Source organism: Bombina bombina, chromosome 1, assembly GCF_027579735.1.
Source record: "Bombina bombina isolate aBomBom1 chromosome 1, aBomBom1.pri, whole genome shotgun sequence".
Classification (NCBI taxonomy): Eukaryota; Metazoa; Chordata; class Amphibia; order Anura; family Bombinatoridae; genus Bombina; species Bombina bombina.
In genome coordinates, this window is record NC_069499.1 from 1,015,221,982 (window position 1) to 1,015,249,936 (window position 27,955).

General features: G+C 38.7%; 1 protein-coding gene across 1 annotated transcript in view; it reads right to left on the reverse strand.

Moving 5' to 3' along the window:
• Positions 1 to 210: 210 nt before the first annotated feature.
• The window catches only part of PPP1R16B (protein phosphatase 1 regulatory subunit 16B), a 153,061-nt gene continuing 125,316 nt past the window's right edge, over positions 211 to 27,955 (reverse strand). The window contains exons 10-11 of the mRNA XM_053715126.1: positions 2,626 to 2,776; positions 211 to 2,420 (exon numbers count right to left, since the gene is read on the reverse strand). Of these exons, the coding sequence (XP_053571101.1) occupies positions 1,947 to 2,420; positions 2,626 to 2,776 (625 nt within the window). The 3' untranslated portion in view covers positions 211 to 1,946. The remainder of the gene's footprint in view (positions 2,421 to 2,625; positions 2,777 to 27,955) is intronic.

A 27,955-nucleotide genomic window follows, 5' to 3' on the forward strand; every position in this document is an offset into this window, starting at 1 on the left:
TATATATATATATAATATAAATACATATGTACACACACACACACACACATATATATGTGTGTGTATATATGTATTTACAGACATATATACACATATAAACACGTAAATATGTATGTATAGGAGCATTGGAGTCCTTTACAGTCAAGTAAATGAAAACATGTAAAAGCATATTTATGCAATATTAATATTTAATTAAGTGTTATGCTGAGTGTTTACTGTAAAAATTTCACATTTCAATGTTCTGCACATAGCAGAATATGTTATGACTATATTTTCATGTTGGGTTTGCGCGGGAGTAAACCACTTTTTTGTTCCATTGATTTTCACGGGGCAATACTTTAACACAAATGCAATAACCTAACTTTGCCTTTTTGCGTGCATCAGGGTAGCACATGAGTAACTTGTAATACAAGCGCTAACCACCACGCACAAAAAGCTGACTTCTAGTGGCGTTAGTGCGTGAGCGGAGCGTTGTAATTTCATTATTTTTTTTACCTGGTTTTCCTGTTATTTAAATTAAATTGTGGTTCTTCCCCAGAATACACAACTCTAACAACTTTCTATGCAGTAACTGCTTCATAGGAGCTCATTTATATTTGCCTATGATTGGCTATAGCAAAGAAAATTAAATTAAGTCAAGCGGTGCTTTGAAGGATGTGCCCTTTGCCAACAAAATTAGTTTTATACATTTTTAAATCATTTGGTTTGTATATAGATAATGAAATATACAGTAATTTATTGCATACATATACTATGCAAATATAAAAAAAGTTTAATGTCTCTTTAATGCACTGGGAAGATGGGAGGCTTCAAAATATATTTACTTCCCTCCTGAGATGAAAGCAATGTTGAAGGCAGATTTTAACCCCTGCACTATTAGTGCCATGAATAGTTAATTAACCAAACTCTAAACAGGAGATTAAATTAAAGACAGACTAACACCGTCATGCTACCTGGCTTTATATAAAGCTGAACTGGTTTGTGAAACCACATCTTCCCCACAGGGTTAACAGCTACTGGGTTACATTAACATTAGTGAGCACACCATCATTATTAAAGGGGAATTATTGTCACCTAAAAAATATACATGCTGTGATGAAGCCTTTCCAGAAACAAGCCAGCAATCATCACTTTGCAGAAGGTTTTCAAACTGTTTTATGCTTACTAGTCCTCTTTTTTTTTTTTTAGAGTTGGACAACAAAAGTTAAGTCCAAAATCACCACTTTTAAATTAATTTAATTACAAAATAAAAGGTAACATATTCAGTTTTATTTACAAAATGTTATGTTCTGTAGGTACACAAGTGTGGCTTAGCAAGTACACACATATGCATATTACAGAAACATAGCAATGCTCTGCATAGTACAGATGGATTGCACTGCATATCATATAACAATGCTGGGCATAAAATAGTTTATTTCAAGTATGCATAACGCTCGGCACGCACAGTTTATGCAGCATTGGGAGAATATTTAATAAGTGCACACTAATGTGTACATAATATACACTGCTCTGCAGATACAAATATACACTGGTCGGCAAAAGCAACACGGTGTATATACAGAAACATTTCCTTGCATATATATACAGATACAAATCTTTTAAACATAAACTGCTGTACATTTACAGAAATGAAGCCCTGTATATACATCTTTTCTGTATATAGAAATACAGCTCTGCATATACAACTATGCTTTGCTGCATGCTGTACAAATACACACTGCATTGTATATACACAGCATGCTATACAGTGTTGCAACTAGGACTCTTTATATACAAATACATTTTCATTTGCAGGTAGTTATAACTCTGTGTATATGCAGACACACAATTTTGTGGCTTTTACTCTGCATAAATGCATGTATACTTTGCTCTGCATATAACACAGATACAATATACTGCAATGTATTGTTATGCAGGTAATACCTGCAGCAAAATGGTAAATTTTAAGATATTCTGCAGCACCGTAAGATTTTACCCTCCTCTTCTTCTTCTTCCATTGGAGATTTTAGCCTTAGAATTGGGGTATCCCCACTGCCTGAGGTGTAATACACAGGAGACTCACTGGAGCGCCAGGGAGGTGTCCCAGGGTCATACAGATAGTCTGTTCCTCCAGATTGTTGCAAGTCACAGTTGTTCCTGAATGTGTATCTTCCAACCTTGGCTGCCGCTCTCTGTCTTTTCAGCTCAGAGAGGGTAATGGGAGCTTGGTCCAGTATACTGCTCCATAGTGGCTCTGGGGTGTAGCAGGGTAAGGAGAGGTTTGTGGTGCCATTGGTAAGAGAGGTAGGTTTTGGGGCATCGGATACAGGAGGGGGGAGGTAGAATGGAGTGAGGGGGGAGCAGAAACCATTATGAAAAAGAGGCTCAGGATAGCCATCTATATGTACCAAAGATGACTCTGTATCCAAGGGGTCTCTCTGTGGAAAAAAAAGAGAAGAGAGATATTACTACATCCTAGAGATATATCACATGTACAGGTCTAATCTCTTAGCTCTCTCTGCAATCTGTGCGGTCTCTGACAAGAGAAAGCTAACAACAACCTGCAGGTCCTGTACTGACACACTCACATACATTATGGAGCTCACTCTTATTCCAGTAATCTACACATAGTGATCTGTTTACCCGTTGTATGTCAGAGATGGTCCCCTCTTCTTCCTGTGTTCCATCTGAGTCCCCTGCAGAAACCAGACATTGCCAAACAACTGCTTCCTTCTCATATTCCCGCCTGTACAAGCTGGTTCGCTCCGATAAACTGGCACGACGCACCACCTTACTGAAAGGGACAAATAGGGTTAAAGAAGGAAAACACGTTTTATAATTATGATAAAAGTTACTACATACTATTTTCTGGTAGACATATGGCTTTTTGTTCATTTAGAGTTCGATTAGCTACATAAATACCTACTAACAATTTTGGAAGACAGAAAAAGAGTGAACCCAAGAAGGCAGCTAAGAATCTTGAATGTTCAATAAACTCTGTGGCCATAGATTCAAATTGAGAAAACTAATAAATGGTTCCCCTAAAATGTGAAGCTAATTGCTTCTAGCTTTGAAAAAAAAACAAGCACAGTGCAAATAAAACAAAACAGAACAATGCTGGGGAAAGCTAAAACCAAATGACCTCAGTCCTAAGAGTCCTCAATATTGAAATTATGATTTTTTTTTTTTTTTTAGCATTATATTGTAATGTAAGTGTCTCTCCTTCAAATCCGCGTACCAGTCCTGTTTTGCTGATCACAATTAAATTTCTCAATACTTGGGGGCCATGTTTCACTTATTGAATCCTAGTGCTAAAAGGAGTTAAAATGACATGAAACACAATTTTTTTTCTTCATAGTTCAAATAGAGCATGTGATTTTAAACAGCTTTTCAACTTCTATTATCTAATTTGTTTAGTTGTCTTTTGTATCCCTTATTGAAAAGGATACCTAGGTAGGCTCAGGAGCTGCTGATTGGTGGTTGCACATATAAGCCTCATGTTATTGGCTCACCCAATGTGTTAGCTCCCAGTAGTGCATTGCTCCTTTTTTTAACAAAAGATACCAAGAGAATGAAGCAAATGAGATAATAGTAGTAAATTGGAAAAAAAAAAAAATTGAATGCTCATTGTAAATCAAGAGGGAAAAATTTTGGGTTTCATATCCCTTTAATAAACCAAGTAAAATATTTCTAAAATTATTAACAGGTATTCCAAATTTTCTTGAATGTAGCATTGGTTTTGAGAATGGACTAAACACACTGAAATTTCTCCTGTCCTATTAGATGACATTAGGAAGCAACATCACCAAACAGATATGAACACTACCTGCTTAATCAAAGTTAAAAAAGTAATAATAAGCACTTTTACTCTAATAAATATTTGCCAGATTAGTAACCCAAGTAACACACCTGCCCACCATACTAATAATGTCCCTGTTCAAATCCTTTAAAAAGACATACACATAGTAAATCACTATGGTTTTACTTGCACACGTAACCTATTAGCATCGCTACACGCTATTAAATGGAATCATTCAAAATACAGGAACTTCAATCTGTAAAGTAATCACTAAACCCCATTCAACATTTTGTTTGTCTGTAATCCTACACATTTGTTTTTTCTAATAAATTGTGAGATTAACAATAAAGATAATGATTTTGTGTTGTTTTTGGGAGGTAACAATCTTTGAGCGCCGAAATATATATAAAAATGGGAAACAATATAACTGTGTACTGAAAGTGAGAAAGGATATAGTCCTTATATTCTTTCCACCTGGAATAGTTGTATCCACGAATATTGACCTCAGGAAAAGAAGATAAACATAGCGTGATTATGTAAAAATTCCTTGAAAAAATAGTTGTAACCGTACTCACATCTTTCAGAGTTATAACTGATCTCTCAGGGTATAAGCGTTTTGACTCAAGCTCTCCTTTCCAAGGAGGCAACTAGGCAAAGTAACAAGAGCTCTGAGAAAGCTATTACAAACTAATGGAGATAACCTCAGGAGAAAGAAATCTCTATTGTGAATTTCTGTCTATACTTTAAGATAAGGTATATTTATGACCTTACTCACGTTTTACTGAGCTATTACTGAGCTCTTAGGGTATAGGCGTATTGAGTTAATGCCTCACTCGCAAGAAAGTAAGCAAGTAGGGAACGGATGGATTTAAAAATTGTATGAATTTATTAAAATGTTTAAAAACACAACATGATTTAAACACAAGAGTAAAAACGACCAGTTCACAGTTAAGCCAGATCCACGACTCGAAAAAACGCTTACTCTAACCCAGCATTTTCAGCCGATAACGGAACCAGCAAGTTTGTGTAACGGTAAGTCCCACCTCTTGAGACATCACATATGCGTGCAACATAATCCTATGACGTACATTTCACTGATCATACAGCTTTTTCAAGGTGTATCTTCGAGCGTTGGCCAACGGCTGACATATCCTGTTTTACTTCACATTTTACATATTTTTTTCTTCCAGGCAAGACAACTAGTTTCAATTGTACATACTGTTCTATCATATGAATGATAGCACATTTTTGAGTACATTGTCCCTTTAAAGGGACACTCAAGTCAAAATTAAACTTTCATGAATCAGAAAGAATATGCAATTTTAAACAACTTTCCAATTTACTTCCATTAACAAAATGTGCACAGTCTTTTTATATGTACACTTTTTGAATCACCAGCAACTAATGAGCATGAGCAAGAATTCACAGACTATACGTAAATGCATTTGTGATTGGCTGATGGCTGTTACATTATACATTATGGGTTAGATTTATCAAGCCTTCTCCTGCCCTACGACTTCAGGTTCTGACAAGAGAACCTGCATTCAATATTTCAAGCATCGGGCATCAGACCGTTGCTTCCCTAACTCTTCTCCACCTTTTAGGTGGAGAATTTCAATTTCCCTGGTCTCGTCCTACCTGGGAGATTGACAGCTCCTGCCCACGCGTGATTGGCTTGGCACGGGCAGGGTTGCACAAGAGCACAAAATAGTGCTCTTGTGCAATGCTGAATTCCGCTAACAGAATTCTGTCCGCCAGAGGCGAGCTGCAACAGACAGGGCGCATATGTATGCCTCTGTCCATTGTCGCTTGATAAATCGAGCCTTTAGAGTGGAAATAAACAAATTTGAAATTTGTCAGAAAAAAATCTACTACTCAATTGAAGTTCAGACTAGGGGGTCAATTTATCATTAGCCGGGCAGACATGATTCGTATTTAACATTGCACAAGCATTTCTTGTGAAATGCTTGTGCAATGCCGTCCCCTGCACATTTGTGGCAAATGGGTCGCTAGCAGGGGGTGTCAATCATCCCGATCGTACCTAAAAGGTGGCGGACAAGTTAAGGAGCAGCAGTCTTAAGATCGCTGCTTCCTAACTTAAATTTCCATTGAGCCGGAAACTTTGGGGGTAGAAAGCAGCATCCGCTGCTTGTTAAATCTACCCCTAAATTCTATTGCATTGTATTGTATTTTTATCATGCACTTGTTGATTATGCAAATCTACTGTATTCACTGTTCTGTCACTAATGGCAGGTTTAGATATAAGCCTTCTAACTATTTGCAACCTATGAATCTTGTAACTAAAAACTATACTTCATCTATTTGCAGATGACACATCTAGTAAGCACGTTATGCCTCATAGCTTGTCTATGTAGCCTTTTCACTGTAACATGCTGAGACTGTTAGTGAATTTAGTTCACTGTACGGTACATGTTATTAACCTGTCTCTTTTTCCTTGTACATTCCAATCTACAATAATCATAAAACATTCTACTCGATTCACTTGATGCCTTAGGTCATCTCAGACCCCCTCTTTACTTCATTCTGCACATGAAATTATTTTAAAAATCTACATGATTTCATCAACAAAACATCTTGAGAATTCACTTAGAATAAAACATATAATAAAAAACTGTAATTACTAATGATCTAACTAAACTCTCTCATCAACTGAAAGATATTATTTAGTACAGTTAGCTGCACATATACTGTCACCTTCTGCTAAACTTAAAGGGACATCTGATGTAGAGCTACGTTATGTGGTACAAGGCCCAACATTCTGCATAATGTAGATCTATGTTGGACAAGTTGTAAGCCTAATGCAGTCTGTGGGCTACGGGCATCTGCTTTAATATGGTAACGGAGAACCGATTATGCTCCCTTACCAATGAAGCCAGATTTCCAGATTGTTACACTGTCTATGTCACTGTCTGTATTAATCATCCGTTGGTGCTGGTGGGAGGAAAGGAGGGAGGCGGGTAGGCAGCCAAAACGGAGGAGGGCTCTACTCATAAAAAGGTTTTGAAAGTTTTAGAGAGGGGAGGTGGGGAGGGTGGGGGTGGGGAGGGTTAACCTACACTACAAAATAAAAATATTATAAATAATAACTAAAAAAATACACTAATTTGTTACTGGCAGCTTAGCTGCCAGTAAAAACGATGGTGGGAAACAGTGGGAGGGTTAGAGAGCTGTTTGGAGGGGGAGGGGGGGTTGGGAAGGTGAAGAAGGAACCCTACACTACAGAAAATAAAAATAAAACTACTTAAATATTTTAAAAAAAACTAAAAAAAAACTAAAGTGCATACTGGCAAACTGTCTGCCAGTACCTATGATAGTGGCAACCAGTAAGGAGGAGAAATCGGGGGATGGAAGGTGTCAGGTGGGAGGGTAATCCCTAGAAAAGTGGGAGGAGGTAACAAGAGCACTGAGAAAGCTATTATAAACTAATTGAGATAAGATTATGTGTAGGAAGCTCTGTGCTATATTAAAAAACTAAAATATGATAAAAACAACAATGTGTTAGAACCATAATATATTTCTCCAACATTGGTGTGTCCGGTCCACGGCGTCATCCTTACTTGTGGGATATTCTCTTCCCCAACAGGAAATGGCAAAGAGTCCCAGCAAAGCTGGTCACATGATCCCTCCTAGGCTCCGCCCACCCCAGTCACTCTCTTTGCCGTTGCACAGGCAACATCTCCACGGAGATGGTTAAGAGTTTTTTGGTGTTTAAATGTAGTTTTTTATTCTTCTATCAAGTGTTTGTTATTTTAAAATAGTGCTGGTATGTACTATTTACTCTGAAACAGAAAAGGATGAAGATTTCTGTTTGTAAGAGGAAGATGATTTTAGCAGACAGTAACTAAAATCGATTGCTGTTTCCACATAGGACTGTTGAGATGAAGTAACTTCAGTTGGGGGAAACAGTTAGCAGACTTTTCTGCTTAAGGTATGACTAGCCATATTTCTAACAAGACTGTGTAATGCTGGAAGGCTGTCATTTCCCCTCATGGGGACCGGTAAGCCATTTTCTTAGTCTAACAAACAGAATAAAGGGCTTATTATGGGCTAAAAAACTGGTAGACATTTTTATGGGCTAAATCGATTGCTTTATTTGTGCATATTATTCAGATTTAGGCTAACAATTGGCATTTATAATCTTGGGGAACGCTTATAAAACGGCAGGCACTGTATTGGACACCTTTTTCAGTCAGGGGGCCTTTCTAGTCATAGACTGAGCCTCATTTTCGCGCCATTAATGCACAGTTGTTTTTTTGAGAGCAGGGCATGCAGATGCATGTGTGAGGATCTAAGAATCTCTGAAAAAGCTTTTAGAAGGCGTCATTTGGTATCGTATTCCCCTCAGGGCTTGGTTGGGTCTTAGCAAAGACTATATCTGGGACTGTATAGGGGTTAAATTGAAAAACGGCTCCGGTTCCGTTAATTTAAGGGTTAAAGCTCTGAAATTTGGTGTGCAATACTTTTAAGGCTTTAAGACACTGTGGTGAAATTTTGGTAATTTTTGAACAATTCCTTCATACTTTTTCACATATTCAGTAATAAAGTGTTTTCTGTTTGAAATTTAAAGTGACAGTAACGGTTTTATTTTAAAACGTTTTTTTGTGCTTTGTTGACAAGTTTAAGCCTGTTTAACATATCTGTACCTTCAGATAAGCTATGTTCTATATGTATGAAAGCCAATGTGTCTCCCCATTTAAATTTATGTGATAATTGTGCCATAGCGTCCAAACAAAGTAAGGACAGTACTGCCACAGATAATGATATTGCCCAAGATGATTCCTCAAATGAGGGGAGTAAACATGATACTACATCATCTCCTACTGAGTCTACACCAGTTTTGCCCATGCAGGAGGCCCCTAGTACATCTAGTGCGCCAATACTTATTACCATGCAACAATTAACGGCTGTAATGGATAACTCCATAGCAAATCTTTTATCCAAAATGCCTACTTATCAGAGAAAGCGCGATTGCTCTGTTTTAAACACTGAAGAGCAAGAGGACGCTGATGATAATTGTTCTGTCATACCCTCACACCAATCTGAAGGGGCCATGAGGGAGGTTTTGTCTGATGGAGAAATTTCAGATTCAGGAAAAATTTCTCATCAAGCTGAACCTGATGTTGTGACATTTAAATTTAAATGAGAACATCTCCACGCACTGCTTAAGGAGGTGTTATCTACTCTGGATGATTGTGACAATTTGGTCATTCCAGAGAAATTATGCAAGATGGACAGGTTCCTAGAGGTTCCGGTGCCCCCGACGTTTTTCCTATACCCAAGCGGGTGGCGGATATAGTAAATAAAGAGTGGGAAAAGCCAGGCATACCTTTTGTTCCTCCCCCTATATTTAAGAAATTATTTCCTATGGTCGACCCCAGAAAGGACTTATGGCAGACAGTCCCCAAGGTCGAGGGGGCAGTTTCTACTCTAAACAAGCGCTATCGAAGATAGTTGTGCTTTCAAAGATCCTATGGATAAAAAATTGGAAGGTTTGCTTAAAAAGATTTTTGTACAGCAAGGCTACCTTCTACAACCAATTTCATGCATTGCTCCTGTCACTACGGCAGCGTGGTTCTGGTTCGAGGAACTAGAAAAGTCGCTCAGTAGAGAAACTCCATATGAGGAGGTTATGGACAGAGTTCACGCACTTAAATTGGCTAACTCTTTTATTTTAGATGCCGCTTTGCAATTAGCAAAATTAGCGGCGAAAAATTCAGGGTTTGCTATCGTGGCGCGCAGAGCGCTTTGGCTAAAGTCTTGGTCAGCGGATGTGTCATCCAAGACAAAATTGCTTAACATTCCTTTCAAAGGTAAAACTTTATTTGGACCTGATTTGAAAGAGATTATTTCAGACATCACTGGGGGAAAGGGCCACGCTCTTCCACAGGATAGGTCTTTTAAGGCTAAAAATAAGCCTAATTTTCGTCCTTTTCGCAGAAATGGACCAGCCTCTAATTCTGCATCCTCTAAGCAAGAGGGTAATGCCTCACAACCCAAACCAGCCTGGAAACCAATGCAAGGCTGGAACAAGGGTAAGCAGGCCAAGAAGCCTGCCACTGCTAACAAAACAGCATGAAGGAGTAGCCCCCAATCCGGGACCGGATCTGGTGGGGGGCAGACTCTCTCTCTTTGCTCAGGCTTGGGCAAGAGATGTTCAGGATCCTTGGGCGCTAGAAATAGTTTCTCAAGGTTATCTCCTGGAATTCAAGGAACTACCCCCAAGGGGAAGGTTCCACAAGTCTCACTTATCCTCAAACCAAATAAAGAGACAGGCATTCTTACATTGTGTAGAAGACCTGTTAAAGATGGGAGTGATACACCCAGTTCCAATAAAGGAACAAGGAATGGGATTTTATTCCAATCTGTTCGTAGTTCCCAAAAAAGAGGGAACGTTCAGACCAATTTTGGATTTGAAGATCCTAAACAAATTTCTCAGGGTACCATTGTTGAAAATGGAAACTATTCGAACGATTCTACCCACCATCCAGGAAAGTCAATTTATGACTACCGTGGATCTAAAGGATGCGTACCTACATATTTCTATCCACAAAGAACATCATCAGTTCCTAAGGTTCGCTTTTCTGGACAAACATTACCAGTTTGTGGCTCTTCCATTCGGATTAGCCACTGCTCCAAGGATTTTCACAAAGGTGCTAGGGTCCCTTCTAGCGGTTCTAAGACCAAGGAGCATTGCAGTAGTACCTTACTTGGACGACATTCTAATACAAGCGTCGTCCCTGTCAAAAGCAAAGGCTCATACGGACATCGTTCTAGCCTTTCTCACATCTCACGGATGGAAGGTGAACAAAGAAAAGAGTTCTCTGTCCCCGTCAACAAGAGTTCCCTTCTTGGGAACAATAATAGATTCCTTAGAAATGAGGATTTTTCTGACAGAGGTCAGAAAATCAAAACTTCTAAGCTCTTGTCAAGTGCTTCATTCTGTTCCTCGTCCTTCCATAGCGCAGTGCATGGAAGTAATAGGATTGATGGTTGCAACAATGGACATAGTTCCTTTTGCACGAATTCATCTAAGACCATTACAACTGTGCATGCTCAAACAGTGGAATGGGGATTATACAGACTTGTCTCCAATGATTCAAGTAGATCAAAAGACCAGAGATTCACTCCGTTGGTGGCTGACCCTGGACCATCTGTCCCAGGGAATGAGCTTCCGCAGGCCAGAGTGGGTCATTGTCACGACCGACGCCAGCCTAGTGGGCTGGGGTGCGGTCTGGGAATCCCTGAAAGCTCAGGGTCTATGGTCTCGGGAAGAGTCTCTTCTTCCGATAAACATTCTGGAACTGAGAGCGATATTCAATGCTCTCAGAGCTTGGCCTCAACTAGCAAAGGCCAAATTCATAAGGTTCCAATCAGACAACATGACGACTGTTGCTTATATCAATCATCAAGGGGGAACAAAGAGTTCCCTGGCGATGAAAGAAGTGACAAAAATAATTCAATGGGCGGAGGATCACTCCTGCCACTTGTCTGCGATCCACATCCCAGGAGTGGAAAATTGGGAAGCGGATTTTCTGAGTCGTCAGACATTTCATCCGGGGGAGTGGGAACTCCATCCGGAAATCTTTGCCCAAATAACTCAATTATGGGGCATTCCAGACATGGATCTGATGGCGTCTCGTCAGAACTTCAAGGTTCCTTGCTACGGGTCCAGATCCAGGGATCCCAAGGCGACTCTAGTAGATGCACTAGTAGCACCTTGGACTTTCAACCTAGCTTATGTATTCCCACCGTTTCCTCTCATTCCCATGCTGGTAGCCAGGATCAATCAGGAGAGGGCCTCGGTGATCTTGATAGCTCCTGCGTGGCCACGCAGGACTTGGTATGCAGACCTGGTGAATATGTCATCGGCTCCACCATGGAAGCTACCTTTTAGACAGGACCTTCTTGTTCAAGGTCCATTCGAACATCCAAATCTGGTCTCCCTCCAACTGACGGCTTGGAGATTGAACGCTTGATTCTATCAAAGCGTGGGTTTTCAGATTCTGTGATAGATACTCTGGTTCAGGCCAGAAAACCGGTAACTAGAAAGATTTACCATAAAATATGGAAAAGATATATCTGTTGGTGTGAATCCAAAGGATTCCCATGGAATAAGATAAAAATTCCTAAGATTCTCTCCTTTCTACAAGAAGGTTTGGAGAAAGGATTATCTGCAAGTTCTCTAAAGGGACAGATCTCTGCTTTATCTGTCTTACTACACAAAAGACTGGCAGCTGTGCCAGATGTTCAAGCATTTGTTCAGGCTCTGGTTAGGATCAAGCCTGTTTACAGACCTTTGACTCCTCCCTGGAGTCTAAATCTAGTTCTTTCAGTTCTTCAAGGGGTTCCGTTTGAACCCTTACATTCCATAGATATTAAGTTACTATCTTGGAAAGTTTTGTTTTTGGTTGCAATTTCTTCTGCTAGAAGAGTTTCAGAGTTATCTGCTCTGCAGTGTTCTCCTCCTTATCTGGTGTTCCATGCAGATAAGGTGGTTTTGCGTACTAAACCTGGTTTTCTTCCTAAAGTTGTTTCTAACAAAAATATTAACCAGGAGATAGTTGTACCTTCTTTGTGTCCGAATCCAGTTTCAAAGAAGGAACGTTTGTTACACAATTTGGACGTTGTCCGTGCTCTAAAGTTCTATTTAGAGGCTACTAAAGATTTCAGACAAACATCTTCCTTGTTTGTTGTTTATTCTGGTAAAAGGAGAGGTCAAAAAGCGACTTCTACCTCTCTTTCCTTTTGGCTTAAAAGCATCATCCGATTGGCTTATGAGACTGCCGGACGGCAGCCTCCTGAAAGAATCACAGCTCACTCCACTAGGGCTGTGGCTTCCACATGGGCCTTCAAGAACGAGGCTTCTGTTGACCAGATATGTAAGGGAGCGACTTGGTCTTCACTGCACACTTTTGCCAAATTTTACAAATTTGATACTTTTGCTTCTTCGGAGGCTATTTTTGGGAGAAAGGTTTTGCAAGCTGTGGTTCCTTCCGTTTAGGTGACCTGATTTGCTCCCTCCCTTCATCCGTGTCCTAAAGCTTTGGTATTGGTTCCCACAAGTAAGGATGACGCCGTGGACCGGACACACCAATGTTGGAGAAAACAGAATTTATGCTTACCTGATAAATTACTTTCTCCAACGGTGTGTCCGGTTCACGGCCCGCCCTGGTTTTTTAATCAGGTCTGATGAATTATTTTCTCTAACTACAGTCACCACGGTATCATATGGTTTCTCCTATATATATTTCCTCCTGTCCGTCGGTCGAATGACTGGGGTGGGCGGAGCCTAGGAGGGATCATGTGACCAGCTTTGCTGGGACTCTTTGCCATTTCCTGTTGGGGAAGAGAATATCCCACAAGTAAGGATGACGCCGTGGACCGGACACACCGTTGGAGAAAGTAATTTATCAGGTAAGCATAAATTCTGTTTTTTTGATTTCTCACTATATGTGGAAGAAGATATAAAAATATTATATGGATGAAAAAAGGAAAACAGTGTAAAGTGAAAAAACTGTATATGTATATAAATAAATTGGTCTAGTAATAAATGGACCTAATATAAATTGCACTGTGTAAATAGAACTGTACACATCCAATTTTGGATAATGTGAATGAATGGTAGGTGGGATCTATCAATGCCAATATGAGACAAAGGAGTGTAGTCAAATATTTGTAAGAAAAATAAAATAAAATTTATTTTAGCAACATAACACTATCGGCTAGATTACAAGTTTTGTCGGTAAAAACTTGCGGTGCTAACGAGCCTTTTTTTCCAGCGCACACTTTAAACAACGCTGGTATTACAAGTTTTCTGAATGGCTGAGTTAGCCTCAGAAAAGTGAGCACTAAGCAAATTTAGCTCCACTTCCACCTGTAATACCAGCGTTGCTTACGGTAGCGGTAAGCTGGCAAAACGTGCTCATGCACGATTTCCCCATAGGAAACAATGGGGCTGAGCAGGCTGGAAAAAAAAACTAACACCTGCAAAAAAGCAGCGTTCAGCTCCTAATGCAGCCCCATTGTTTCCTATGGGAAAACACTTTCTAAGTCTACACCTAACACCCTAACATGAACCCCGAGTCTAAACACCCCTAACCTTACACTTATTAACCCCTAATCTGCCGCCCCCGACATCGCCGACACCTACATTATATTATTAACCCCTAATCTGCCGCTCCGTAAACCGCCGCCACCTACATTATACTTATGAACCCCTAATCTGCTGCCCCCAATATCACCGACACCTACATTATAGTTATTAACCCCTAATCTGCCACCCCCAACGTCGCCGACACCTAACTACAATTATTAACCCCTAATCTGCCGACCGGACATCGCCGCTACTATATTAAATGTATTAACCCATAAAACTAAGTCTAACTCTAACACCCCCCTAACAAATCTATTTTTAATAAATCTAAATATAATTAAATAAATTATTCCTATTCCTACTAAATACTTACCTATAATATAAACCATAAGATAGCTACAATATAACTAATAGTTACATTGTAGCTATTTTAGGATTTATATTTATTTTACAGGCAACTTTGTATTTATTTTAACTAGGCACAATAGCTATTAAATAGTTAATAACTATTTAATAGCTACCTAGTTAAAATAATTACAAAACTACCTGTAAAATAAATCCTAACCTAAATTGCAAATACACCTAACACTACACTATCAATAAATTAATTAAATAAATTAACTACAATTATCTAAAATAAAATAAAATTAAATAAACTAAACTATATTACAAAAAACACAAACACTAAATTACAAAAAATAAAAAAAATATTACAAGAAGTTTAATCTAATTACACATTGAAGATCACCCTACCTTGAGCCGTCTTCAGCCAGCCGGGCACCGATGGGGCAGAAGAGGACATCTGGACCAGCACAAGTCTTCATCCGATCGGGGCAGAAGAGGGCCTCCATCCAGCAGAAGTCTTCATCCAAGCGGCATCTTCTATCTTCATCCATCCGGCGCGGAGCGTGTCCCTCTTCAAGACATCCGACGCAGAGTATCCTCTTCTTTCCGACGACTAACGACGAATGAAGGTCCCTTTAAATGACGTCATCCAAGATGACCTCGCATTCTATTGGCTGATCCAATCAGCCAATCGGATTGAACTTCAATCCGATTGGCTGATTAAATCAAACAATCAGATTTTTCCTACCTTAATTCTGATTGGCTGATAGAATCCTATCAGCCAATCGGAATTCGAGGGACGCCATCTTGGATGAAGTCAGTTAAAGGAACCTTCATTCGTCTTTAGTCGTCGTAAAGAAGAGGATGCTCCGCGTCGGATGTCTTGAAGATGGACCCGCTCCGCGCCGGATGGATGAAGATCGAAAGAAGACTTGTGCCGGTCCGGATGTCCTCTTCTGCCCCATCGGTGCCCGGCTGACTGAAGACGGCTCAAGGTAGGGTGATCTTCAATGGAGTAGTGTTAGGTTTTTTTAAGGGGGGATCGGGTGGGTTTTAAAGTAGGGGTGTATGGGTGGTGGGTTGTAATGTTGGGGGGGTATTGTATTTGGTTTTTTTTACAGGTAAAAGAGCTGATTACTTTGGGGCAATGCCCCGCAAAAAGCCCTTTTAAGGGCTGGTAAAAGAGCTGATTACTTTGTAATTTAGTTTAGGATAGGGAATTTTATTATTTTTTTTTTTTTTTTTTTTTTTTATTAGGGGGCTTAGATTAGGTGTAATTAGATTAAACTTCTTGTAATATTTTTTTATTTTTTGTAATTTAGTGTGTTTTTTTTTGTACTATAGTTTAGTTTATTTAATTGTATTTTATTTTAGATAATTGTAGTCAATTTATTTAATTAATTTATTGATAGTGTAGTGTTAGGTGTATTTGTAACTTGGGTTAGGATTTATTTTACAGGTAATTTTGTAATTATTTTAACTAGGTAGCTATTAAATAGTTATTAACTATTTAATAGCTATTGTACCTAGTTAAAATAAATACAAAGTTGCCTGTAAAATAAATATAAATCCTAAAATAGCTACAATGTAACTATTAGTTATATTGTAGCTATCTTATGGTTTATTTTATAGGTAAGTATTTAGTTTTAAATAGGAATAATTTATTTAATTATAGTAATTTTATTTAGATTTATTAAAAATAGATTTAAGTTAGGGGGGTGTTAGGCTTAGGGTTTTACTTAGGTTTAGGGGTTAATACATTTATTAAAGTTGTGGAGATGTCCAGTCGGCAGATTAGGGGTTAATAATTGTAGTTAGGGGGCGGCGACATTGGGGGCGGCAGATTAGAGGGTATATTCTGACCGGGGAGATTGACAGCAACTGCCCGCGCTTGATTGGCTGTGCGCGGGCAGGGGACAGGATTGCACGTGAGCGAAAAATAGCGCTCGTGTGCAATGTTGCATTCCGCCAGAGGCGAGCTGCGGCGGACAGGGGCGCGTATGTGTGCCCATGTCTGCCTCAGCTTGATATATCGCCCCCAAATATTTAGCTAGTAGCAATAAAGTTCAATTTTGTACAGGGCAATACAGCACTTCTAAACAGTCTGGATAACTGTGGGACTGAAAGCACATCCAGTTTGTGACACCATAGGCACATTTGGGGTGTTTTGAAACATAATGCTGAAGAGATATTAACATTGTGTGCCACAGGGAGCAGCTTAATTGAAAATAAAATGTACATAGTTGTTTGGTGGTTATGGTGGTCATTTTGGTACTTCTTAGTCAGCAAATTGTATTCAGTTTTTTTTTAAAGTGCTCTGCTGCTCTATGTAACAGAGGGACCAATTTTCTTAATGAAGGCCACAAGGGGTTTTTGCATTATGACAGGAGTGACTAAAAGGAATTACATGTATTCTGTTTTCATTTAGACTAATTATATATTTTTCACCTATTCAGTTCGTGCACACCTTAAATGATTGATTGTTGTTTATGTAGGGTGACATTTATTTATATAGTGATGCTATATTTGTGATGTATAACTTGATGCTTACTAAAATGTTATGTGATTGAATCCTATTGCTCATACTCAGTTTAGTAGATTTTAACAGATCTTCATGAACTACTAAGCAGTGGTAAAACCCAACAGTGCAGCAACTCAGCTATCCATCACAACTAATATATTTTAAGAATAACCAAAATAAAAAACATGGACCTAAATGTATAGAAACACGAAACCCAATTTTTTTCTTTCCTGATTCAGATAGAGAATACAATTTTAAACAACTTTCCAATTTACTTCTGTTATCTAATTTGCTTCATTCGTTAGATATCCTTGAAGAAATAGCAATGCACATGGGTGAACCAATCACTCGAGGCATCAATGTGCAGCCACCAATCAGCAGCTACTGAGATGATCTGGACGTGCTTTTCAACAAAGGATATCAAGAGAATGAAGCAAATTAGATGATAGAAGTAAATTGGGAAATTGTTTAAAATTCCATGCTCTTTCTAAATCATGAAATATAGAAAAAATAACTCATTGTGTAGTTCATTAACAAATCTAGACAGGCCCAGAGGCTTGTTTTCCCACAGAAAACCTCTGAATTACATTGTTTCCAATGCAGCAAAGGATTCTGGGTAAGATATGCAAATTAAGTACACAATGACACACCTTTTTACTTCAGTCTGCTTTTCAGCAGGTTCCCTTTACGCCAAAGTATCGCTGTTCACACAGCTTATAAACTTAGCTAGGGTTAGTGCAGTGATTCATAACCATCCCAGGACAGACTGTTTCGTGGTTTTTGCCACTCATCAGCTGGGAGAAGGTTAGAATCACTGCTGGGTGAAGTTGATTCCAGGCAGAATACAACAACATTTTAAATTAGGGGGAGATAAAAGGCGAGTTTAAAATCCTCCACTACGCACAAAATATAGAAAAAATAACTCATTGTGTAGTTCATTAACAAATCTAGACAGGCCCAGAGGCTTGTTCAGAGGTTTTCTGTGGGAAAACAAGCCTCTGGGCCTGTCTAGATTTGTTAATGAACTACACAATGAGTTATTTTGTCTTTTTTTGGTGCGTAGTGGAGGATTTTAAACTCGCCTTTTATCTCCCCCTAATTTAAAATGTTGTTGTATTCTGCCTGGAATCAACTTCACCCAGCAGTGATTCTAACCTTCTCCCAGCTGATGAGTGGCAAAAATCACGAAACAGTCTGTCCAGGGATGGTTATGAATCACTGCACTAACCCTAGCTAAGTTTATAAGCTGTGTGAACAGCGATACTTTGGCGTAAAGGGAACCTGCTGAAAAGCAGACTGAAGTAAAAAGGTGTGTCATTGTGTACTTAATTTGCATATCTTACCCAGAATCCTTTGCGGCATTGGAAACAATGTAATTCAGAGGTTTTCTGTGGGAAAACAAGCCTCTGGGCCTGTCTAGATTTGTTAATGAACTACACAATGAGTTATTTTTTCTATATTTTGTGCGTAGTGGAGGATTTTAAACTCGCCTTTTATCTCCCCCTAATTTAAAATGTTGTTGTAAATCATGAAATAAATAATGTGGGTTCCATGTACCTTTAAGCAAATTTCAAGTTTACTTCTATTATGAAATTTGCTTAATTTTTATGGTATCCTTTGTTGAAGGAGCTGCAGTTCACTAGTGGGAGCTAAGTCAGGGGCTGAACTACCATTGGTGCAGAGGCACCAGGGCCCAAGTGCTGGGAGGGGCCCATAGCAGCCAGCCTATATATAGACATGTGCAGAATGTGTTCATCCCTAATCCAGAGGATATCAATGGAATACACCAAATTGATGCTTAGTTGTAAATGTGTGTTTTTGTTGTTACCAGTTATGTTTTCAACAAGAATATGATTTAGCCCTATATATATTTGCTCCAGTTGGGAATTAACCCCTTCGTGACCAGAGCACTTTTCCATTAGTTGACCGTCTGGGACCAGGGCTATTTTTACATTTCTGTGATATTTGTGTTTAACTCTAATTTTCCTCTTACCATTTACTGTACCCACACATATTATATACCGTTTTTCTCGCCATTAAATTGACTTTCTAAAGATACCATTATTTTCATCATATCTTATAATTTACTATAAAAATGTTTATAAAATATGATGAAAAAATGGAAAAAAAAACACACTTTTTCTAACTTTGACCCCAAAAATCTGTTACACATCGACAACCACCAAAAAAACACCCATGTTAAATAGTTTCTAAATTTTGTCCTGAGTTTAGAAATACTTAATGTTTACATGTTCTTTGCTTTTTTGCAAGTTATAGGGCAATAAATACAAGTAGCACTTTGCTATTTCCAAACCATTTTTTCTTTTCAAAATTAGCGATAGTTACATTGGGACACTGATATCTGTCAGGAATCCCTGAATATCCCTTCACATGTATATATTTTTTTTTTTTACTAGACAACCCAAAGTATTAATCTAGGCCCATTATGGTATATTTCATGCCACAATTTCATCGCCAAATGCGATCAAATAAAATAAATTGTTAATTTTTTCACAAACTTTAGGTTTCTCACTGAAATTATTTTCAAACCGCTTGTGCAATTATGGCACAAATGGTTGTAAATCCTTCTCTGGGATCCCCTTTGTTCATAAATAGCAGACTTACATGGCTTTGGCATTGCTTTTTGGTAATTAGAAGGCCGCTAAATGACGCTGCGCACCAACACGTGTATTATGCCCAGCAGTGAAGGGGTTAATTAGGGAGCATGTAGGGAGCTTGTAGAGTTAATTTTAGCTTTAGTGTAGTGTAGTAGACAACCCAAAGTATTGATCTAGGCCCATTTTGGTATATTTCATGCCACCATTTCACCGCCAAATGCGATCAAATCGGTAACTTTTTGACAATTTTAGGTTTCTCACTGAAATTATTTACAAAGAGTTAATGCAATCATGGCACAAATGGTTGCAAATACTTATCTGGGAACCCCTTTGTTCAGAAATAGCAGACTTATATGGCTTTGGCGTTGCTTTTTAGTAATTAGAAGGCCGCTAAATGCCGCTTCGCACCACACTTGTATTATGCCCAGCAGTGACGGGGTTAATTAGGTAGCTTGTAGGGTTAATTTTAGCTTTAGTGTAGAGATCAACCTCCCACCTGACACATCCCACCCCCTGATCCCTCCCAAACAGCTCTCTTCCCTCCCCAACCCCACAATTGTCCCCTCAATCTTAAAGGGACACTGAACCCAAATTGTTTTTTTTGTGATTCAGATAGAGCATGCAATTTTAAGCAACTTTCTCATTTACTCCTATTATCAATTTTTCTTTGTTCTCTTGCTTTCTTTATTTGAAAAAGAAGGCATCTAAGCTATTTTTTGGTTCAGAACCATGGAAAGCGCTTGTTTATTGGTGGGTGAATTTATCCACCAATCAGCAAGTACAACCCAGGTTGTTCACTAAAAATGGGCCTGCATCTAAACTTACATTCTTGCATTTCAAATAAAGATACCAAGAGAATGAAGAAAATTTGATAATAGGAGTAAATTAGAAAGTTGCTTAAAATTGCATGCTCTATCTGAATCACAAAAGAAAAATTTTGGGTTCAGTGTCCCTTTAAGTACTGGCAGAAAGTCTTCCATACTAAAATAAAAAGCATTTTTTTTTAATTGATTATGCAGTGTTGGATTCCCCCTTAGCCCCCAACATCCCTGATCCCCCCCATACAGTTTTCTAACCCTCCCCCATCTACCTACTTGCTGCCATCTTGGGTACTAGCAGCTGTCTGCCAGTACCCAGTTTGCCCAAAAAAGTGTTTTTTGCTGCTCCCACCCTCCCACCAACGATCGGCACCATCAATGGTCGATGCAAGGAGGGCCACAGAGTGTCCCTCCCTGCATCGGTGGTTTAAAAAGGGAATTGCAGTGATGCCTCAATATGAAGGCATCACTACAATACCCTGGAAGCGGCTGGAAGCAATCATGATCGCTTCCAGCACTTCAAACCCCAGAGGACGTGTCAGGCACGTTCTTGGTCCTTAAGGGTATTTTTTTTGTAGGACGTGCCATACACGTCCTCGGTCGTGAAGGGGTTAAAAGGCCAATGTCGTTTTCAGCTTATCATATTAGTAGAAAAATAAAGGGCCAGATTACAAGTGGAGCGCTTACACACACACACACAGGGTCTGAATCTTTCTTGGTGTTTAAAAACTCTCTATCACCCTATGTCAGAAGAGTACTGTACATTCACAAATCAGTGACTTTGCTTTTACTTGACAAGCCATACCATTCCGTTTAGTTTAGCACACACATACTACACACATTACACAAACACTACACACACACATGACAAACACTACAAATTACACAAACCCATACTACACACACTACACATTACACAAACACTACACACACAAGGCAAACACTACAAACCCATACTACACACACTACACATACATACTACACACATTACACAAGCAATACACACACATTACACAAACACTATACACACACATAATACACACATCACACAAACACTACACACACACACACAAGACAAACACTAAAAACTACACAAACACTACACACACACATACTACACACATTACACAAGCAATACATACACACATACTGCACACATTACACAAACACTACACACACATACTACACACATTACACAAACACTATACACACATACTACACACATTACACAAACACTACACACACATACTGCACACATTACACAAGCAATACACACATACATACTACACACATTACACAAGCACTACACACATTACACAAACACTACACACACACATAATACACACATTACACAAGCACTACACACATTACACAAGCACTATACACACACATTAAACAAGCACTATCCACACATTATATACACACACATTACAAACTCTACACAGAGTACACAAAGACACTAAATAGAAACCACTACACATGTGCATCATGCACATTTACACTCATATACATTGTTTTTTTTTAAATTAAAATTCAGTGTCGAAAACTTACATTAATGCCAGAGTTTCAGTTGCCAAATCAAATGTTAAAAAGCATGGAAATTTTGACATTACACTCCCCCACTCTAAAGAACATAATATATAAAATATGTAGATATAATTATTGAAAGATACAGATATACAGTTATATGCATATACTGCCCTCAAGTGGCCACCTGAAGGTATTTTAAAGGGCCATAATAGTCGAAAAATTACATACTCTAATTTTTTATTCTAATTGAGTATAGCCCCAGGGGCGAAACTACAGGGGGTGCAGAGGTCGCAATTGCGACTGGGCCCCCAAGGGTGGGGGCCCAGCATAAAAAAAAAAATATTTTTTTTTTTTTACAATAAAAAACGTTGACCTACCACTGCCTGCACTGATATCATGTGAGTGTGACATGATGCTTCACTAGTGTCTCTGACTACAGGGGTTAGTGTTTCTGTTTTACCCATTGGTGTTTATGTGTGTGTTTATGTATGTTGTGACTGTGTGTGTGTATTTATGCATGTATGTGTGTGTGTGTGTGTGTGTATGTATATATGTGACTGTGTGTGTGTGTATTTATGCATGTATGTGTGTATGTTTGTGGAACCAGCAAATTACAGACCTTGTTACTACAGCATGGGGGGGGGGGGGCGGGGTAAACAGTGTCAGTCTATACTGTACCACTATATACAGTATGGGGGGGCTGGACCATGTCACAGACTACTGAGGTCACTTTATAAAGTACTGGGGCGGGAAGGGCAGGCCAGCCATCTCACCGGCAGATTACAGACTGTGTCACTGATCACTATATACAGTACTGGTGGGTTAAACAGTGTCACTATATACAGCAATAGGGGGTCAGACCATCTCACAGACTGTGGGCACAGGGTACCTCCTTTTGCATACATGTAATCTGATTCACATTTTTTTCTGTGTTTTAATTATATATATAAAAAAGATATATATCAAATTCACTTTTTTAGGGGGGGTGGGGGGCCCTTCTTAGATTCTTGCACCTGGGCCCTGTGGTTTCTAGTTACGCCTCTGTATAGCCCATTTACTACTGTTTGTTTGCAAATGGATTAAACACATAGTAGAAGTGCCTCTCAGGACCAGCAGTGCTGATTTAATCTGCAGCGCTAGTCGCACGACTCAAACATAAAATAAGCAATGCTGATCAGCAGTGGTTTCCGCTCATAGCCAGCAGTGCCCCACGAGTCCACACTGCTTATTGATCCCAGGGCTTCTTTAATGTCTTTTTATGTTATTTTATATTTATATATTACTGTATTTGTTTTTGATGTTGGTGCTGATTTACACTATTTTGTACTTTGAGAAACTAAGAATATTATTTTTTTTTCAAATAAATAAACTAAATAAATAAATAGATAAAACCCTCAAAGACGTGTTTATTTTCTCTGCAGTTTCTTTTCCCTGATATATTCTGCAGGATTGCAACCTAACCATTGTTCATCCTCCAGACCTCTACAATTTCACCTTTGTCCTCTTGTCGCAGGGCAGAACATGCACTCAAGTTGGGAACAAATCACTCTCTCTACCAAAACTAAAGGACAAACTTGTCTTTTCATCCTTAGTTACCACCAGGCAGTATTTTACCAGAGTGGCCAGTATTACACTTTTATGATTCAGACAGAGCATGCAATTTTAGGCAACTTTCTAATTTACTCCTAGGGCTCCATGTACTAAGCAGTCAGCGAGCTACCCGCAACAAATCTCGCGTCAAAACTCGCAAACTGATATGTACAAAGCCGTCAATTATGTTAAAACTCGCATCTTTAAAATTGCGAGCGTACTTATCCGCCAAACCTCGCTACCTCTCCATTTTTTACTGTAATTAGACACATTTGACCACCAACTCGCCAAAAACGAATGTACTAAAAAATCTATTTGTCCGCTCGCGTCAATCTCCGCCCCCACCTCGTTATTTTTGCCTCGCCACCTTTTAGGTGGCGGGCAAGGTACAAAACAATAGGAAAGCCACTCTAGACGCCAGTCTATACATATATAAAAGGCAGTAATATCAGCATTGTACTTACATTGTTCATTTCAGCAGCTATGGAGAGAATTCTGTTTTTGTTTATTCTCCGTTTGATGCAAATCCGGGCTAGAAGACAGAATACTGGAAATGTAGCTAATCCTATCGTTAGAAGAAGGAGAGTTCGTGTCCCCCGTGTATTCCTTCCACGGGTTGGTTTGCACGGCCTTTCTGACCGAGAGAAAAGTGAGGATTCTTGGATTTTTAAGCGGTTTCAGATCCAGATGAAGCCATATCGAAATTGTAAATAAAGATCACAAAAACAAGCGCTCTGTAATTACTCTCCAAAAATGTTGGAACAATAATAAAGTTGTTTAGAAAAGTTGTACATTTATAGGAGCAAAATTCTATTCCCGCGACTACTATGACGTTCATGACACCTTACATGTCACGTGTTAACAATTGGCCAGACAATTCAACTGAAAGTTAAGTACATCAGCTTAGTCGCGGCGAGCGAGGCGTCAAATTTATCAATATTCCGCCACTGCTCGCGGCGGGCTAGACGTTTCTATTTATTGTGGGATTATTAGTACATAGCTACAGCGGACACCATTTCGCCCGCGGCGAGTAACGGCGAGTTTAGCCGCGTCTAAAATGACGGATGAATTGACGGCTTAGTACATGGAGCCCCTAGTATGAATTTGCCTTCTTTCTCTTGGAAAACCCAGGATGTAAAAGCTTAGGAGTCTAAATGTAGCCACCAATCAGCAAGCGCTACCCAGGTGCTGAACCAAAAATGGTCTGGCTCCAAAGCTTTACATTCTTGCTTTTTCAAATAAAGATACCAAGAGAACAAATAAAAATTGATAATAGAAGTAAATTAGAAAGTTGCTTAAAATTGTATGCTCTATCTGAATCATGAAACTTTATTTTTGACCAGACTATCGCTTTAACTTTACTAAGAGAAAAATGTAGATATGCCCAGGAGCTTGCATGTGTTATACACTTCTAAACACTAGATGGCAGCAGTGTTTACAACAATATATACTGCTGTACCATTGCAAACACAGTGCTCAAAACTAGGACTTCTACCTTTTCTGGAAAAAGACAGCGGCTATACTGATTACCATACATTTGCATAAATAATTATACAACATAAATCAGAAACTAAAGTTCCTAAGCCTTTTCGTAAATGATCATTTGTTTATAACTAGATTACAACACACTTAGTTTCACTATAATAGCATCGTGATTTCTATATTTAATATCTATTTTCTATTTGTACCTGAACCTTAAAAATACCAGTCATGTCAGTAAAATACCAGCTGGGTGGACACTCTACTAGACACATGCTTGCTCCTGAGAAAACCTAGTTATGCTCTTCAACAAAGGATATCAAGAAAACAAAGTACATTTGTTCATGGAAGTCTTTTTTTATTGCATGCAGTATCAGAATAATGACTTTTATGTCTTAATAAGGTTCAGCTTAAAGTAGGTAATAAATAATAAATATAAAAGTAAAAACGACCTTTTGGGATGAAACCTTTTTCTCGTAAGTGTGATTAAATAGAATTTGAAATATATCATCATTTAAAATAATTCAGAGCAGCTTTAGTTTTCTTGTTAGTCTATGGACTCTTCCTCTAACTTATATTAAAGATTTCTGCCAATTATAGCAGCCATGTTTAATTCTCTTCAGCCCTTTTCTACCAATCACGGCATTAGCTCTCCTAAATTCTAGACTCAAATTCAAAATTGTATTACTAACATTCAAAGCCTCTATAACAGCCTCTCTGATAGGTTTAGGGGCCTGTAGAGGTGATGTGCCATGACTTAGGCTTTAAGAAACAGCTAGGTTACATGATGAACAGTGTACAGATGTTTCACATTATAATTTATGATCACCAGTAAGAAAAAATTCCAAAGACCAAAGTGTTGTTGCCTTATGCACCTCCATAGAGCTCTAACCTGCCCCTGCTCCTGACTGTCGTCCAATAAAGGTGGGTTAAAAGAATTTTACACGACTAAGTTTTTATAAAAAACTGATATTAATAAAGATAACATTCTGTATAAATAGCCATAAGTACATTTAAGTGTATTAATATAAAAAAGATGTATGTGTTCAAGTTAATTGAGCAACTAGCAATAAATGTAAACATCCAACTTAACTGAACAAATGTAATCAGGAAAGCTGTTACAGGCAGAAGCAAACTGGACACAAAGAGGCTGAAATGAACGGCATTCTGAGAAGTGTGTGTGTGCGGCCTGTTTGCACAATTACATAGGAAAGCAGACGTACACTACAATGTGCTTGCCGGGTCCCATGCAAACCAACACATTCTTCCTTAAACGTTTCCCATCCCTCTTCAAAACACAAGTGATTGCACACACACTTACTGGGCTTTCATTATTGTGCTTATTTATATGTGGGGGGTTTTGTTGTATTGGATATTTACTGAGTTTGCAACCACTACATTATAGTTATTGCTATTTGTAGCCCAACTATTATTTCCATATTTAGTTTTATTTAACTTTTAACCTAGACCTACCATCTAGTTTTTTCCCCATCCTATCCTATTAAGACCCCCTCCTTTAACCTATCTCCAATTTTAGTTACAATCTATACACATTAACCCCTGAATATTTATTAAATAAATGCTTCAAGGGTTTGGACAACAACCTTACTTGCATTTAATAGCTGGGAAACTATCGTCTAGATTACGAGTTTTTCGTTTTGAGCAGTGTGGTGCTAACGAGTTTTCTCTCACCGCTCACTTACCTGCAGCGCTGGTATTACGGGTTTTTACAAACCCGGCGTTAAAAGGCAAGAAGTTAGCGTTGAGCAAAATTTTGCTCCTTACCACACTCCAATACCAGCACTGCTTAAGTGAGCGGTGAGCTAGCCGTACGTGCTCGTGCACGATTTCCCCATAGGAATCAACGGGGAGAGCCGGCTGAGAAAAAGTCTAACACCTGCAAAAAAGCAGCGTAAAACTCAGTAACGCAGCCCCATTGATTCCTATGGGGAAATAAAAGTTGTGTCTACACCTAACACCCTAACATGAACCCCGAGTGTAAACACCCCTAATCTTACACTTATTAACCCTAATCTGCCGCCCCCGACATCACCGACACATACATTATATTTATTAAGCCCTAATCTGCCACTCCGGACACTACCGCCACCTACATTATACTTATGAACCCCTAATCTGCTGCCCCCAAAATCGCTGACACCTACATAATATTTATTAACCCCCTAATCTGCCGCCCCCAATGTTGCCGCAACCTACCTACATTTATTAACCCCTAATCTGCTGCCCCCCACGTCGCCGCCACTATAATAAACATATTAACCCCTAAACCGCCGCACTCCCGCCTCGCAAACATTAGTTAAATATTATTAACCCCTAATCTGCCGTCCCTAACATCGCCGCAGCTATACTAAATGTATTAACCCCTAAACCTAAGTCTAACCCTAACACCCCCTAACTTAAATATAATTACAATAAATCTAAATAAAAATTCCTATCATTAACTAAATAATTCCTATTTAAAACTAAATACTTACCTATAAAATAAACCCTAAGCTAGCTACAATATAACTAATAGATACATTTTAACTAGCTTATGGTTTATTTTAATTTTACAGGCAAGTTTGTATTTTTTTTAACTAGGTAGAGTAGTTATTAAATAGTTATTAACTATTTAATAACTACCTAGCTAAAATAAATACAAAAGTACCTGTAAAATAAAACCTAACCTAAGTTACAATAACACCTAACACTACACGATAATTAACTAAATTAACAACAATTAAATAAATTAAATTAGCTAAAGTACAAAAAAACACTAAATTACAGAAAATAATAAACAAATTACAAGATATTTAAACTAATTACACCTAATCTAATAGCCCTATCAAAATAAAAAAAAGCCCCCCAAAATAAAAAAAAAACCTAGCCTAAACTAAACTACCAATAGCCCTTAAAAGGGCCTTTTGCGGGGCATTGCCCCAAAGTAATCTGCTCTTTTACCTGTAAAAAAAAATACAAACAACCCTAAATCCTAAAAAGACCGGACATCCATCCTCAAGGAAGCGGCAGAAGTCTTCATCCAACTGGGCCGAAGTCCTCAACGAAGCCGGGAGAAGTCTTCATCCAAGCTGGGCGAAGTGGTCCTCCAGACGGGCAGAAGTCTTCATCCAGACGGCATCTTCTATCTTCATCCATCTG